Here is an 18253-nt window from a genome sequence, read left to right on the forward strand (position 1 = left end):
CTTTCGGCAACGTTCTCTATGTACTGAGGTCCGCTGACTTGTAGTCCCGCGGGAGGGCACAGGGGCAAGGGGAGTCGGACCCCGCCCACCTGTCTATCTTGCTCCCTTGCTCTCAGGGCAGTCCAGATGCGTGTGTGCAACTGCCGCGACGAATAGCGAACCAGAGGTCAATGCGTACGCGGGTATAGGTGTATCCCCTCTACTTTCCTCGCATTCCTGCCACAGGGCTTCAAGTCAGCGGACCACTGTACCGTCCTCCGCTGACTTGAAGTCCCGTGGAACGACACAGGGGCAAAGGGACTCGGACCGCCCATTTATCTATCTCGCTCCCTTGCTCTCAGGCAGTCCACACGCGTGTGTGTAACTGCCGCGACGAATAGCGAGCTAGAGATCGATCTGTGCGTGGGAATGCGTGTATCCCTTCTTTCTTCCCCCGCATTCCTTCCGCGAGACTTCAAGTCAGCGGAGGACTGTACGTTATTTACGATCCGTTCGAAACGATCACACGAATGTATCCGGATCGAATTGGTACGAGCATTCAGTATCGGATGGTTTCTTTTCGTTACCAGATGAACCACAATCGTAACGTCTCGCCCATGGAACGACGGTGTCGTCGGCTGCGTGAGACGGGTATAACGTCGCGCGACAAAGATTTTCCTATTGATATCCGATTCTGATATGCTTTATTATCTAAAACTCCGCCTGTGCAACGCTGACAAAAACAGCTTCGCGGCACAGTGCGAGTGTAAAACAGTCTTTGCGTAAAGGAGTCTTCGTATGCGTGGCGTGGGTCGATGTTACGTATCTTAATATTCCATTACCTAATAAAACAAATAAACCTCGCCGCCGTCTATTATCTAATTAGTAATGCGTCGACGTCGTACACTCGAAAGTACCTTAGAACGAACAAAGCTTTTGGTCTTCGGCGCACGGAGAACGCGGACAAAAGGTTCTCAAATGAAACGTTTCAAAATACCGCCCCGCGATCGTGCATTCTCAAATAATACGTGCATGTACAGGGTGGTCCGTCAAAAACAGAATATCTAATCATCTTAGAGGACGAATAAATATCAAAGTAATGACTTTCTTAGGACGAGTGAAACGCGTGAATAATGGAGGTTAGAAATCGTTGAAACATGCACGATTATAAAATGAATTGTTCGTTAACTAAATAATTTTACTATAAATAATTTTCGTATCCCTAATGGCAAAGTAAACGGTTGTTTCTTTTCTGACAGATCACCCATTATATATCGGTGCTATCAGCGACATAATCGTGTTCTCGTTACCCGCCGATTATGTGATATACGCTGGGAGAAAATTTCATACTAGACGGTGATTTTTGTTTCCTTACAAGCATTAATCTCAATCCATATCACACTGCAGATCCTTACATAGTACGGTTAATAATATCCGGAATTTCGTTGCAACATTTCCTAATATTTTATTTTTTTCTTTTTCTTCTTTTAATATAGGTAACAATATTGCTATAGTAATTATTACACCGATAAAATATAAGTCCGAAGTTTTACGTTTAGAAGGAAGATTTTCATTAAGATTTTTTTGTTAACTACTAATATGTTTCTAGGGTGTATCAGCGGTAACGTTTTTGCCACGTTCGACCGAATATTAAATATACATATCCGCAGTTAAGTAATTTAGAAGACTGTTCTTAGCAAGCACAAACCAGTGAAATTTTAATGGACTGTGTCGTTGATCGATTAGGGGCACTGTACTCTGATAGTGGTCCGTTCGAATCCATAGTTTGTGCCCGTAGAAAATTCATCGAAATTATCATTTGTCATTCAACGCTGTTCGATACATTTTATTTATCCCTTGTCACGGATATTATGTTTCGTATAATATTTAATACGATTAATATAAAATATTTAATATTCCAGTATTAAAATTAAGTAATTGTTTTAAATTTTGTCCAAGTTCAAATGCCTTTCGACTTGAGCAAAAGGTATTTTTTTTATAAATTTTATGAATGGAGAAAATGATAAGATGTAGAAAATAATTAAATTATTTGAGAATTGTTTTCAAAGATATTTAATGTGTTTCTACTGCATTTATTAACAGTAATTATCTAATATCGTAGATATCGATCGTGTGTAGGACACAAAGTAGTCATTGTTCTACAACAGTTTTAGAAATTTGATCGGTCAGGAATTCGACGCCATTAAATTTAGAAAACGTTTTCGACGAAGTAGATTAAAATGTTTTATTCAGACGGGGTGAATATACGAAGCTGCGATTATGTCTCATTATGGCACAAGTATTAAAGCACCTACGATAATAAACGTGTCTTATAAATTTCCTTTTTTTTTTTTCGTTTTTTTTTAAATATATTCTCGATAAATTATATATACTTTTTGAGCAACGAAATAAATATTATGCAGTACACAGTTGAAAGACTTCTGTCAGTCGAAATAAAAGTACGTCAATATTATTCTAATCGCTAAATTATCTACATTACTATCACAATAGAATATTAAATGTAATAATATACAACTACGCATTCAATACACTTTTCCTTTTATTGTCTTGTCGACATAAAAATAAAATTACCTAATAATGAAATAATTAATAAAAAAAAAAAAATATATTTTAAAGATAAAATTTCGACAATACATATGTATTGCAAAATACGTCCATTGTTAAAACCTAATAACACGATGATTTGTCCATTATACGATTACATCTAATATTATATCCTTTTAATTTATTTCTAAATTCATTATTTTACTTCCTAAACGGAAATCAATAAACAGGAAAGTATTAGCAAACTTTTGCGAAATCGTTAAAAATAAATCCTACGCGAAAAATTTTCAACAACGAACTACATAACCTAATTAGCTCGTAATGGAAAGATAGCGCAAAATAAAAATAAGATACTCATCCATTTTTACCATCAACGTTTCTATTTACGCATTCATTACATAAATATATATTTATCATATATAATATATACGATTTATTTTAAGAAACGCGATAACTTTTGTTTTTGTCCTCTGGATACGTCGCGGACGTATCTCGCGCCCGAATACATATGCATTTAACGTGTCAACGAACGAACGAAATAAAACTGAAACGGCATAAAACGAACAACATGTACGGACAAGATGAATTAATAAGTTCGATACGCTTTTTGTTAGACAGGTTTATTACCATAAGGAGTCCGACGATAAAATTTACACTCAAATCGAATTAACGTTCCCTCAATTATAATTCTCCCTTCAGTCGTGTAACGTATACGTTAGAATAATTGAGTGTCGAATAATGTGACATAATTGCAGCGTATTACATCCTACGATGCGTCAATTGTCCATAAACAGAAGCGTCTGCAGCGATATACGGATAGAAAGATTCGACAAGAGTCCGCTGGTCGCGTGTCATCGTGCCAGCCCTCTTCCGGATCTTGTGGTCGGCTCGATGTGTCATCGGTAGCTGAATAAGGTTAGATGCACACGAGCGGTACGATGCCGTTGCGTTTCTATGTTTCTCCTTGTTTTGCAATTGAAAACAAACGAGGACAGACGCGACCGAGGCTCCCCCTTGCGTCTGTATCGGTTGTTTTCAGCTGCAGGGGACAAGGAAGGGCGTAGAAACGCTACGACCCTGCAACGGGGGAAAAAAAGTCGCTTGTCTGCATCCAGCCTAACGCGATCCATCGATACGCATATTGACGCGGAGTATGTATTGCGTAATACTAACAAGTTCCCTAACGCATTCGACAATAAGGATCACTCGCGTTTAACGATCACTTAACGTTATTGTTAGTGACGCTATGTAATAGCTTTAAAAATGATGATAATGACGATGACGATGGTAATAATAATAATTAATAAAAATTAATAATGGTAATAATATAATATAATAATTATATAATATAATAATATATAATATAATATACTATTAATATGTCTTTGCTTTGTGCGGTCGACCAAGAGCCGACGGTGTAAACGGCCCAGGCAAGGGATTTTCGTTCAATTGATTCGCACATCAATTTCACCGCCTTGCCTTCTATCGCATCGATTTGTATCGATGGCGACTAGTGATGGGACTGAAGACGTGTTTAGATACTATCGATACATTGACGTCAGAAATTGATTCTCTTGTATCAATCCATTGAATGGAATGATCACGAACGATTTGAAACTTGTTGAGACATCCGACTGTCGTATTGATACGTATCAATTACATCGAGTTCTATTTTCACAATTTTCAGCGGAAATAAAACAAACGACGTTACGGTCAACGCCGACTGGCCGATAATAGAGATTTCACCGAATAATTGCTTCATCGTTACGCGACACACCCAAAATTTTCGACCGGTATTTTAGAACGGATTAATTTGCCAGTAGAATTATTCGAATAAACTGTTTCTATTCGAATTATTCTCCAGATAAATACTTGTTATTCTTCTAATATCTGTAATGGGCCAGTCGGATCGCTGTCCCGTCAACGGATCTCGACGTGTACTCGACGTATGAATCGTACCTATACCACCAACGAATGCCAACAAGTACATTCTATTAACGCCAATGACTACTTATTTCGATACCTTGGGAATTGATACGAATCGGTATTAACGAGTATGTCATTGGATTGGTCCCATCACTACTAGCGACGTTTTAACAGGTACATGCAATAAACTTCGTCACTCGGAGATGTCGCCGCTTGACCGGTCCTAGCAACGGTGGGGCCCTGGTCGACCGCACGATCAAAAATTGCATTTCATTAAATCGATATGAGATCGTTTTGGTATGATAATCCCGGCCATTATTTTCCGCGGTGTTATTTTACCTTCCAAATCTCGGCGATCGTGCTGGGCATAGCCCTAGATTGATATCCGGGGCGATCGCTGTCTTGTGTCGTTTCGATATACATAGGATTTTGATCGCCCCTAATTGGCTCGCTTGTCGAATCGATCGAATGTTCGGTTAATACGCGCGGACTATGCTTCGCTGTCGCGGTCTTACAGTGTTGCCAACCGTGTGGATTCACGGCTCGCGCAACGCGGCCATCTCGCGAGACTGCAACGCGACACGCGAACCCCGAGCGGGCACGATAGACTGTCGCGCGAAGAAAACGCCGACACGGATCGACGGGGTCGTCGATCGAACGTCGGCGGCGTTATTTGTCCTGGCAACGCTGTAGAACGCGAGAACGACTTAATTGCCTACTGTCGTCGGAGGATAGCCGGCGCGAGATTATTGGGCCTAGATTTGTCACCGGCGTTTGAACGTTTTCAGGCGACCTATTAAATGCGATATATATTTATACAATATAACGCGAGTCCTCGACTCGATGCAACGAATTCGACTAAGTAATATTGACGTTCACTTCGCGAGAAGATACGTATGAAATATAATTTCAGTGCCTATCGGTTGGCCATCTTGATCGAAAACGAAATACGACGACCCGCGCCCGTGAACGCACCACGCTCGGTCGTCTATCGTCATAATCGTTCCGTCTCGATCGTAAAACGGCCCACCGTTGTTTTTCGTTATGAAATAAACCTGAGGTATCTTTAAGTCTGTAAAGCTTCCGTTACGAATCTTTAAGTTCTCGTTCTCTTTCCGTTCTCTCGCGTGGTTCGGGCGGTTCCGCGGTTTTTCTTTAATCCGTTCTCATTTCAGTTTCTCTCCTTCGCGTTTCGATTTTTCGAATTGTTACTTCACGATAAGAGTACCAGAGAATATTTGGCATTTCGAATGGCACAATCGTTAACCTTGTACTGTGGTATACGCGTAGTGCCTGTACTTGAATATCCGGCCAAAATTCTCTTTACTTTCGACAGAGAAGGATTCAAGCGTTAGTTGATTCAAAGCTCGCGTATGTACGAGCGACGGCGTAACAGTGAATCGTTCGGATGCTGTTCGCCGTAAACTTCTCCCTACGGATACAAGAAAAATAAAGATTTCGTCTGGCACGCGTTGAATAATACTACTTATTGGATCATGTATCTACAACCGTTAAAGCGTTCATCGTCGTGTACCTTTCAATACAATTGGACATGGATTAGACAATCGTAAAAAAAAAAAATAGAAAGATAGCGTCCAACCTCGTGACCTGCTAAAAACGTCAACACAATTTTTAAATTCCAATTAAAATTAAAAATGTTCTGTAAAACACTGACTGGTCTACCGTGAACGGAACATATGATTATCTGTTTCTCCGTTGATGATATACAAAAATATAGGAGACTAGTCTTTTCTAACCTCGAAACATGCCCAATAAGCGAACTGCCTTGCAAATGGCGGCAGTTTCTTTACTGGGATAGTTACATCTGAGAAATGTGAATGCACGAGTTCTTCTTCGTCAAAATAGAAATGTTTTATATAAAGTATCATAAATAAAATATTCGAAGACTCAAAAATTCGATTAGTCAAAAGTATTCAAATTGGTATTCGTAACGAATACAAAAGAATTCGACAAGTAGTCCCATCCATAATAACATTGTCCACGGTACGTGTGTACGTTTTTCTACCAACATAATTTCATTGCCAGTAGCATTATTCGGCGTTCCACGACGGTTTTTTGGAAGTTGCGCATGCCGATTCTAACTGTACGCTCTAGAAACCACTTCGGATGACAATTTTGACCTACAGAAGGAACCTATTTGGACGGCAATTACTTTCTATACTACGCATGCTCGAGCGCGCGCGCGCGCGTTCGACCTTGCATTTCACATTATTTTCATTTTTTTCCCTATTTTACATAGATCAAGGAAAGTGTTTCGCGTTTGTTCGCGACGAATCGTTCCCCATTCGAATTGGAGGCAACGTTTCGTCGTTATTGCAACAATTTATACGATGGTATTCGTTTACAGAACTACGGCTTAGCTGGTTCTTGCGTTCGATCGAGGACAGTGACGTCGGTACAATACTTCGAAACGTACACGAAACCCTTTTCTCTGATTCGTTGGAATTTTACGCCGTTGTACGCAGAGCGCTCTGATTGAAACAATCAACAGAAGGAAAAAAAAAAAGAAAAATGAAATAATCGAACTAAGTACGTAAGACAACGTGAACAAAAATCCGTGCAAACTATACCGGTCCCTCTTGACGGTAGATTTACTTGTGAATCAGCAACATGCGTTTCCCGCGAAGAACTAGGACCGTATCGAAAGGAAATTCGGGATCAAACACGACGACGTCTTTGGTTCGCAGTAAAACTGAATGTCGAAAATCTGTAATACCGTCACGGTAATTAATCAACGATTGGTCTGTGATTTCGTAATTCTTTTACCCCACCCATCCCGTGCACGCGTTGCTGTCGCGTGTTGTGTCGTCGACGTAATTAACATCACGTCCCTCGCCCCCCCTTCCCAAAACCCCCGTTTGTTCTAACGAATCTCTTAATCTCGGTTGACGTTATCGTTTCACGGTTACGATTTTCTTAATTACAATTAAATATCGACACGCGTTACGAGATTAACAGTTAAATTATGCGAGAAAACGTATAGAATGCGCTATCGGTAAAATTGTACTAGAATGATGAGCATCGATCAACATGATGGAAGGAGTTCTCCTCTCGAGGATACGAAAACAGTTCCTACGTAACCTATAGTCTTTGAAATACCCTTCGAATTTTTTTTCGTTCACTTATCGTTAAAAGAAACAAATAGCAGTAATAATAATAATAATATTAATAATAACAATAATAATAATATTAATAATAATAATAATAGTAATGATAAAGAATCATTTAAATTTGACGACGAGACGGCAGCGTGATCAGTGGCGACGCGTTCCCGAACGAAACGCGGCCGATTCTACGCAGCTTTTGCTCGCGTCGCAAAAGTCCATCGAGATCAAATATTTTCCCCTTTTTGTTTGTCTCCCTATTTATAAATAATTCGAACGACTGTATCAAGGGCCATTGGCGCGACGATTTATCGCACGATGCAATTTGTGTACCGATTTGTCGTACGTTATTTTTCCACAAAGTAGCCATAACCTATTCAATAAATCTCACCGAAAAAATACTTTAGCTTCTATACTTTCGTATTGTATCTAATATACACGTAAGAAAAGTACGAAGATCATCCCCATTTGAACAAGTGAGAGTCCCAAAATGTCAATAAAATTACTTGCATCGATGCATATGGATACATATATTACTTTATTGCTATTACTATGACAGTATATTCGATATGATATTTACGGGACTTTATGAACACTCAAAGATTAAATAGAAATGAGATGCAGCTAATTCCGATACTACATTTTCCCAACATCGATTGCTTTTAAAATATAAAATATAAATATAAATATCCTTGTATGTATATCCAATCTATGATCGATTTCATATAATATTTGTACCTTTCAATGTATTCCTCTACATAAATGTCTTTCACGATCCCATGGTATTAATATCTTCTTTAAATAGAATACTCAAATCAGGACAGAAAGGGTTAAAACAAACTAATACCCTAATATAGCAATTGACTATAAATATACATTGTCTCTTCTGAAGATAACAGACTATTTTTTTGGGAATTTTACTGTAACCAGTAAATAGATTTATCCCCCCAGTCCTAGATCCATCTTATCGTTCCCCAAACCCGCAGTATACTACCAACAATCCTCTGCACGTTTGGCGATCGTACGAGAAACCGTTACGTCTATGGTCCCTATACGAATCACACGATCGAAAGCGAGAAAGGTGCACGTTCAACGAACGATCGGCTACAGAAGCGACCAGCCACGGGCTACAAACGGATTTGTTTGTACAATACGCGTACGTATAATACCCAGGGCGAGATCCTGGCCTGGATCCCGCCCCGTTCGGTAAGATCGATCGATTCAACTGCGAGGCCTCTTGTTGTCTCGTGCACGCAGCTCCTTTGTTAGCGAACACGGTCTTAGGTCGTCGAGTGAGGCTGGCGAGCCTAAGCTCCGACACACGGCGACGCGTACAACGAACGTGAAACGGCTGCGCGCGCACGCAACCTTGAACGATAATCGTTTTCGTGTTCTCTTGCATTTTTATCCTCCTTTTTCTCTATATTCTTTTTTTCTTTTTCACGTTTTCGCGCGTGATCTCTTCTTTCGCATCATTGAATTATTTATCTGGCAGTATATAATAATTGGTGTATAAAATTTTGTTTTCTCTGTTTTTCCACGCGCGTCACACCCCCCAACCCCCAAATTTTTGTCGCAAGCTCCTTATATATCACCCGCTACTTTTATATTTTTTTTCGTTTTTTTTTATTCTTATTTCGTCATCAGCCTCGTCGGCCCACGATTAATATCCGATAAAATTTAGAGAAAATATCACAATTAGCCCTGTTCGACGCAATGTTCGTTCAACTTGCCCGCCTGCGTCCTTCCAGGAAGAACATCGGTCAAACCGAATTTCGAACGTTTCGGTCCTCTTCCTTTCGCCCGAAACGCTTTCGTTCGCGCGCGCATTGCCGGGAGAAAGTAACATCAATGGAAGGAATCACGACTCGTGTTGGGTCAGACCAGAGACGAACCAGGGCATTTCTTTTTTTTTATCCGGATACAGATATCGAACAGTAAAACGAAAACTAAACAATTTTCGGTATGTCGTTTGGTCAATAAAAATTACAGTCCGAACGATAAAATGAAATTACATATTATTCGAATCGAATTTTGTCCATCTCTAGGTCGGACGATTTAGTCAGCCTTTCTATATGACCACATTCTTCTTCTAAACCTTCTATTGCACGAAATTTATATTATCTCCCGAAGAAAGAAATTATTTCGTAGTTATTTCTGTATTCATGATTTCGTTAATGTTCGAACGATAAATGATTTTTCGGGGCTGCCTTGCAATAATTTATATTACACATCCCCGCAAGAAAAGATTGTGCGCGTGATCTATAAATCAGGAGACGCGAAATAAATCGATTAACGTAGAATAATATGTATAACTTAATACTTCTATATATTAATGCGTTGATTTTACCCATTAAAAAGAATAATTGTTACAAATAAATTCTAAAGTTTATTTAAACTCGTGTCGCATGATTTGCAATGTATAATGTAATAAATATTATTTACCAACGTGAGAGTATCTCAAGTATTTATTAATTCGTCTAGAGGTCTTGCAGATAGTTCGATCGATAAAAATGAATATAAAAATAATTTACTATCGAAATTAATTAAAATAAATAAGGTAAAAATAGTTTCGTTGTAAACCTTGGACGCGGGAATTTTCTCTAGTAAGTGGCGCGGCATCCAAGGGACTTTGGAAACCATTGCAATAGAGGGTTTACCCAGGACTGATCTCTTTTTCTCCCTACAACACTCGTGGACGAGAGGAACGACGCGCGCTCATCGAAGGCGGGCGACGTTCGGTACCGCGGACCAATGAAACAGCGGGATGGAACCGTTCCACGGATCGGACGAAGGAAGACCTATTGCAATGACCTAAGAATCGGTTCGGGAACCAGCACATCGAGGGACATGCGTGCTCGCCGGACATCGAGCGAGCGCGTTATCTCTTCTACGTACCGAACCAAAAGATTTCGTCTGGCGTGACGGGAACGAGGCACGACGTGTGTCCCGGCGCCCTCGTATAGTAGAGATAAAGGATAGAGAGTGAGAGAGAGACAGAGACAAGCGCAACAGTCTAAGGGACGCCTCGTTCCGCACGCCAAAGAATTATTCGCTATCTACTAATCGAATCCCCTTATTTACGGCTAAAAATGACCCTAGCGGAGTTTGCCAAGTGCCAGACGAGCGATAAGAAATCGTTCGACGATCGGTCAACGATCCGTCCGCCCAAAATTCTCCGCCCTGTCACTGACATCGAGCGAGCAGTCGACGAGATCTTCTCTTGCTGCGCGTAATTATCGGCCCCCATCCAACCGTCCGCCATCCGTCATGGGATTGACGTATTCTCCGGCGAAACTCGTGCCCCCTTTTTTCTTTTTTTTTTCTTTTGTCCATTCACCCACCCATCATGGAATTCCCAAGAAACACGACGACGGGGAAACAAGAAGAACACAGAGGAGGGGAGGTTTGCTTTTTCATTCGCTGCTGTTCGTTTACCGTAGCGGCGGACCCGGTCTTTCTCGGGATGGACAGAGCGAACACAGTGCCCCGTTCTGGAAGATGGTGGACGATAAATAGGGTAAAAACCCCTCTCTTCTCGTCGCTGTTGCGATCCACAGCGTCGGTGGTGATCGCGGTCCTCGTCGGAACGCGGCGCGCGTCCCGCCGCGTTGGCAACGACGACGACGACGACGATCGGAAATTGGCAATTGGCAGTTGGTGAGAAGTGTGTTTTTGTTTTTTTTTTTGTTGTTGTTGTTTTGTTTTAACGTAGCATTGGCAAACTCTGGGGTCGGCACGGCGACAATCTCCGCCCGCGGACGTACGAACGGGACGGTCGCTTGGCCTAGTCGCCGAAACGGCTGCAGGCCTTCTTCCATTTGCACTGTGTGCACCAAAGGTCGCGGTGCTCCATACCGTAGACCTTGCGGCATTTCTTCGTCTCGCCGCGTATTCGCCGCGGTGAGGACGGCATCTTGCCCGTGGAGACTGTCAGCAAACCCATATTCTGTTGGTACGCCTGGAACGGCCTCGGCGAAAGCTTTATGTGTTTGATCGGTGTACCCTATCCACGAGAAACAGATCAAATCGTACAGATTAATAAACAACATCATATATTCTCATCTACACGCTTTGTGCGGCTCACTACGGGGACGATTATTTTAAATACTGGATTTCAAAACAATTTTTTGTCTAGCTAGACTCTACATTGTATTTTATTCCAGCTTGACAGATTTTTCCAATAACCAATAAAAACTTCGAATCGAAATATTAACGAAAACCACCAAAGGTAATGTGATGGCGCTGCTTTTGCTGGTCGTAGGAGGAAAAGAAAAGGAAAGGAAAGAATCTTCCCAGGTCGAGCGCTTGCGAGAGAGACAAGGGCGCCCTCTGGCGGCGAGTACGGGAGGTGACGCCACAGTACGTTCGATGAGGTTGTACATAAAACACAATTGCATTTGGTGCACTATGGGTCACGTACCGGCGATTGCGAAATGGCGAACGCGGTGTTCCGTTCTCTGATTCCCACCAACACGTTCTCGGTGTTGTTTGTCGCCGGTGTTGCCTCCAGACGAAGCTGCTTCTGGTACTCAGGATCCTCGTGGGGCGGCCTGGCCATGTCCCGGTGCGACATCGTCGGCGGCGAGCTCATGTGATCCACGGCAACCTCTTGATAATAGAACTCCTCCTCGTGATCGGACATGTCGTCGTCCTCCTCGTTGTCGTAGCCTTTCGACTTTTTCGGCCTGCAGAACGTATACGATCGTCGATTAAATTGCGTTGTCAGTACGTTAAAAGACAAATAGAACTACCAAACGATCGAATTTATCTTATCGGCCGGTTCAAGGTTAATTCTCGCACGGCCTCGTAACTGGTCACGACACCTGGGCGAGCGAATTTTCATGAGACTTGTTGCGTCTTACGACTTACCCCAAGTGCGATTGGCGCACGTGTTCCTCGATGAGCGCGACGGTGGCTTTGATCTCCAGGCAGCCTGGCCAAGTGCATTTGAACACCACCGCTGCATTTGCCTGAAACCAAAGTGGCCAGCGTGATCCTTGGATCGAACAGTCATAACTTATCGATTAAAGTAAAATCAACAATTTTTAAAAATTTCACCAGCCATGTTAAATACCAGAAACATAAAAGATTGTGAACATTTCTATTGGCGTACGCCGCCAAGCTCTGAAACCTGGTTACGAAAATAACGACCTTCCTGGCGAGTCACGAGCCCCTGGAACGTGAAAACGTTGCCTCTTCGAACAAAAAACCGTTTCGAAACACCTATTGACACACATGCCGAAAATTCATCGTTCACCGAGTCAGAAATCTACATTCGCACCGTTCGACGTTGCTCGCGAGAAACCATTCATAAGCAAAAAAAAAAAAAAAAAGAAAAAATCCGCAAAGCAGGATTACGCTTAGCCAAAGAGCACATTGATCGAACTCGAGGACAATGGGCTGGTGTCATTTCCACCGAGGAGTCGAAATTTAATTGTTTTTGGTACGGTTATTTTCGTTCCCGATCAATAATTTGCAAGGAAGACTGGACTCCGCGCAAATGATGATTCGAGACTCGCTTTGTAACGTACGTTCGAAAGATTACAAGTATATTGTCTGAAGTTTGCAAGTGCTGCCCCCTCGGAGGGTTACTGAAAAGTTTGGTTAAGTTTGTTCGGAACGAGGAACCCGGAGGTCCGATTTCCAGCGACTATTTCGACAAATATTTAGCCGTTCTCCGATAGCGTCTTACGGTCCGTCGGTCAACGCGGCGTAGCGAAAATCGTACCGTAAACACGCTTTGGTCGGGTCGAGACGCGCGGCGCGAGGGAAAATCGATGCGCGGCAGCCGGCGTGCTCGCTGCGCGCACGTTTCTTTGTTTATATCGGCCGGCGCTGGACGGAGGTGCCGGTCGCTGTGGCACGATCACGTGTTATTGATCCAGGAACGATACGACACTCTCGGGCCACGCGGTCGCCACGATCGTGCTTTTAACTCTTTATTACCCGTCTGTCGCGCGCAACAGACTGCCAGCTGGTCAAACTTGCAATGGCGGCCCACAAAAATATCCATGGACGGGAATAAAAATTCCGACTTAATTCCATTATTATCCACGTAAGATTTTTGTAAAAATTACTCACGATCGGTCTGACTCGGTACATCGAAAGGGGTCAAGAAACTTATACGTTGAAATATAAAAGTTCATTTGCCGTACGCGCCATCTATTGCAAGTTCATATCCGCGTTGCGTGTAGTTTAAACGTCCAGCCAGTGCTGATAATAATAAAGACGATGGAGCGACAAATTAGCAATATGCAACCTCATCCTACAACAATGCATTCGCGTTTGAATTGACCGAGCGATAAGAGAACGTGCTTTTAACTCTACGAAAGTAACTTCTCGAGGACTCGGCTCTTGCACGTCACGAAGTACACGTGTAAAGAAGCTTCTAAACAATAAAATTGTTGTAGTCGTAAATTGTCTCCCCGGCAGCGGGCTCCGGGTACACAATGGATGCGCCGAGATGCAATTGAAATCAAATAACCGCTTCACTAATCCGAAGTAAAATATATGACGTAAGATTTTATCGCTGCGAAGAACATCGTAGATCTGGTAGCGAAGAACGGAAGATTAACAACTGATAGGGACTTGGGTGCATACTACTATTGACGTTAACACGTCATTGAACATACAATCAGATTTTTTCACATGCCTCGATAACCGTTCACAAGGCTTTCTGATTTATCGTTTCTCTTATATTTTCACCTTCAATATATTGTAATTTAATATCTCTTATTACAAACAGATAAATAGGGACAAAAACCCCGAAAAAGGGTCTTCTTGTGTTCAGTCGAAATTATAGTCCAGCCGGTATTAAACTAGTCTACCAACTTGTGGTTTAAAATTAATGATGATCGGCCCAGAGAAATTCAATATCGGTCCATTAGGTTTGAAAATTAATTGTAATCCTATTCCATTGTTTATTGCGGGGTACCTGAGCGATATTTACATAGTTTTCAACGAAGTACTTTAAATAAACCGATATATTAACAGATTGCATAATTATATTCCGGTGTAATTCAGTAGAATAAATTTGCTGAAAGAGGTACTCTCATACACGGTCATTGACATAAGGGTTAAAATATTGAATATTAAGTATTAAAATATTATTGTGTCAGTCAGAATTGTACGAAGCAAAGTGACTAAACGGCGCGATATTTTCTGGAACACCCACATATATCACGCGTGTATAACAGGAAAAGAGTTGTTGGTGAAAAGTTGTTTGCTTCTTCAAGGACCTTTCTGCTCGTGACATCACCTCTGAAACGGTACACGCGGGCAGCGGCGTGCACAGCGTAGCATAGGCATCGCCGAGGTCACAGACCTTCTATGCCGGTTGGCAGGCGATGCTCTCCCTTTGCTTTGCCTTGCCGTTGCTTTTGCCTCGTACCGAAGAAGTCAGCGCGACGACCCTTTCCCCTTTTGCGCAGCAACTTTCAGTCACATTCGGTTACGTGCGTTAATAATCGTGGACGGGGATATCGCGCACGTGCGCCTACGTTCGACGCATCGCGTACCCCGTCACGAAACCGATCGAACTTTCTAAAGTGTCTTCTGGACGTTCGGTCGAACCGGTCTCGTTTGGAAACGGTAAGGAAAGAAAAATCGAAGAGACCGAGAAATCATAGACGAACGTTGCACGCCGTCGCGCGCATCTGTTGTGTTAACAGGTTGCATCGAGCGCGGCGGACGCGCACGGTACAACGCCGACCGATGTAATTGGTCACGGGTACGTTCCATTGGCAAGATTCTAAAAAAGGAACACACCGCGACCAGAAGAAAGAGAGATGTAAATCTCTCGAGGAGAGGACGATCTCGTGCGGTCTCCCGAGCCAGCAGGGATGAGTAAGCGAGCGGACAGGGTTGCCGAGTGCTGGTCGTCCGTGGGTGCATCGCGCGCGATACGATGTTGCCGGTAGTATATAGATAGCTAGATGGGGATGCACGCGCGTGGTCTGCGATCGGTAGGCTCTCGTTTACGCGAGCCACTCTATAGTGCGTTCCATCGGGACGATGAGCTTCGATGTAAACAGAGCCTGTCACGTGATCGAAATTTTCATCGGTCCGCTACCTCGACGCGACGCCTTCGGTCAGGGACGTATCGCGGGACTTCGATGCAACGGCAAAATGCAGGCACGACTGGCTTAAAAATTTTTCGTCACTCGTCTGGACGTAAATTAAAAATTAACCACGACGAATACGTTATATATTTTTGGATACATCGATTTGACAATTATAAATACAAACGTTACCGTTTTCACGCTGCGCCATCTAGGTACTTGATTCGAGCGAGAAACATATGGTTCAAGTATGCAGGGAATGAGATTTTAGATAGCAAAACACGATGCTGTACTGGAAGCGTGTTACCTTGTACGGGATTATTTTGGAACGGCGAAATACCGTGCAAATATACTTCGCAATTTTGTTATATAATATAAACTTTCAAATTGTAAAATTTTATTCGATATTGTATCTACAAAATTGTGACGCCCTTGGTTACTATTTCTATACATAAATAATAACTTGTGTAAATTCTATTATGCTCGGGGAATGGGCTTCTTGCCAATGCGAGGCTGCCGCGGTCACGTGGTTTTGTTTGGATCCACTTCACCGTCCCATGGAACACACTATATATCTCCTCCTCCCTTCCCTTTCTTTTCGATCGGATACACGAGAGCGTGCACGCCCTCTGGTATCTATCTCCAACGAGTCACGCATGTCTGCGTCCGTTTCGGGTTCAGCCTCGAATCGCTTATAATTAGACCGTGCATGCGATGATCCGCGCCGAGAACTGACCCGTTCTCTACGAATGGAAATTCCAAGCAAGGTCTCCTCGGCGCTTGTCTGTTTCGCTTGCATCGCTACCGTACACGCCCCGCGCCGTAGGACGTGGCTGCGCCGCGGGATGGCAGCGAATCGAGCATTCACCGTTGAGGTGAACGTAACGAGTGCGACGGGACACAGACACGGGACACGGACACGAAAATCGATCCCAAACTACTTGCACCGCAACAACTTGCTTTCCACGCGGCTCTCGCTTTCTCCCCGCGTCACTCGTCGCGCTCGTTTCCTCGAAAACAACAGGCTTCATTTTTTATTTTTTTACGATCTGTTCTGCGCATGGGCGATCTTCGGCGACGATACGATATTTCCGCTCGTATATGTGATATCGATACGGACACGCCGATCGAGGTAACGAGGTTTACGTCTCTAACCTCAATTTCATGTAAAAAATGCGTCGCCACGCATCGCACGGTTTTGCGATAACGTTACTTCTCTTCCCGTATTCCGTGGACGTAGCGTCGCTTACTGTCCGACGACGTGTATCTGCATACGTTCCTTGACGTCATGCTAATTCGATGTCAATTCCCATTTTGGGATCACGTCGTCGCTCGACACGCCGATAGCTTTCACGAGCGTCGGATGCATCGCGGCCGGTAAGGGAGAAAGAGAGGAACGCACGGAGGAGGCGAACCGCGAAGAAAGAAAGAGAGAGGACTCGCTCGTAAGAAGTGGGGAGACGAGGGTAACGCCCGGGAAACCAAAACAAACCAAGCTTCTGTGTGTTGGCGCGTCGATTCGTGGCGTGTGGTGAGGGTCGGACGTTGACCCTTCTGAACACACGAATGCCTTACGCACGAACATCAAGTATACGGGGTGGCCAGAGAAAAATCCATGGATTTGTTATGGGGATACGTGCGTCGTAGTGTGGCGAAACCGAGCGCTACAGTTTTACGGTAACCAATGTCGACGACCAGATTAGAAAGTTTTAGAATAACAGCACCGGAACGATAAGACGCGGTAATGGGCGGTCTCGTAAAGCAATGAAACGACGCGTTAAAAAAATTCTTGACGATCTATTCGATCTTGGTTACGTTCGTGCATTTTGTTTTCGAAACTTTCCGGAAATAAAGTGCCCGAATGTCTTTGCTACCTCGAGCGATGCGTATTCGGACACGTTGTGGGGTATCATAATTTTAAAAAACGGCGATAATACACGTAAATACGTCGTAAAAGTTATCGTGAATTCTGCCATTGTTCGGCGCCGTTAATGCGTAGAAATTCAAGCGGCGAAAAGTGCAGGGGTACAGAAACACGCTGTAACAGGCGATTCGGCGCAATTTCCAAGCAAGAACGGGGGTCGACGACACGGGTAATAGAGAAAGAGAATCGTTTCAAACATGCGAGAGGAGGGAGGCGAACATCGAACATCCGTGAGTCACGAAAAAACTGCGCCAGGATATCAAACTGTTTTCGGTTTGCGGTTGAACGACGTTCAACGACGTTCGGTTTAAAAAATTTACCAGTGAAAAAGGACGCTCGAAAGAGAAACAAACTCTCAGGAATTCTTTCTTACCCCTTGACCAATGCTTTCTGTCGTTCGTTGGGAGTTGTCCTTGGTTAAAAAAATATACGATAAATCTCGATTTACCGGCATGATCGCCGCCATTATGAAGGTCAGCGCCACCACCGACAATACTGTAAAACGACAGTTGCTTGGCCCGCGAGTGGGACAGAGACTAACGAAGGGGGGAAAAAGGACGGAGTGACGACTCAAGAGCACAAACGTAAGGGAGGGGAGAGCAGCGCATGCGCGGTAGCGTTGTTTACGTCTTCGACAGGCGTGCGTCTTCAGCGGCGTCTGCACGAAATGA

General features: G+C 43.3%; 1 protein-coding gene across 2 annotated transcripts in view; it reads right to left on the minus strand.

Moving 5' to 3' along the window:
- Nucleotides 1-9110: 9110 nt before the first annotated feature.
- The window catches only part of LOC122398463 (zinc finger protein 395), a 113231-nt gene continuing 104088 nt past the window's right edge, over nucleotides 9111-18253 (minus strand). For both annotated transcript variants that reach the window (XM_043398317.1, XM_043398316.1), the window contains 3 exons: nucleotides 12468-12568; nucleotides 12019-12283; nucleotides 9111-11601 (listed from right to left, as the gene is read on the minus strand). In XM_043398317.1, coding sequence (XP_043254252.1) covers nucleotides 11383-11601; nucleotides 12019-12283; nucleotides 12468-12568 — 585 coding nt within the window. In that variant the 3' untranslated portion in view covers nucleotides 9111-11382. The remainder of the gene's footprint in view (nucleotides 11602-12018; nucleotides 12284-12467; nucleotides 12569-18253) is intronic.

This window comes from Colletes gigas, unplaced genomic scaffold, assembly GCF_013123115.1.
Source record: "Colletes gigas isolate AHSC1104 unplaced genomic scaffold, ASM1312311v1 Colletes_gigas_Sc00011, whole genome shotgun sequence".
NCBI lineage: Eukaryota > Metazoa > Arthropoda > Insecta > Hymenoptera > Colletidae > Colletes > Colletes gigas.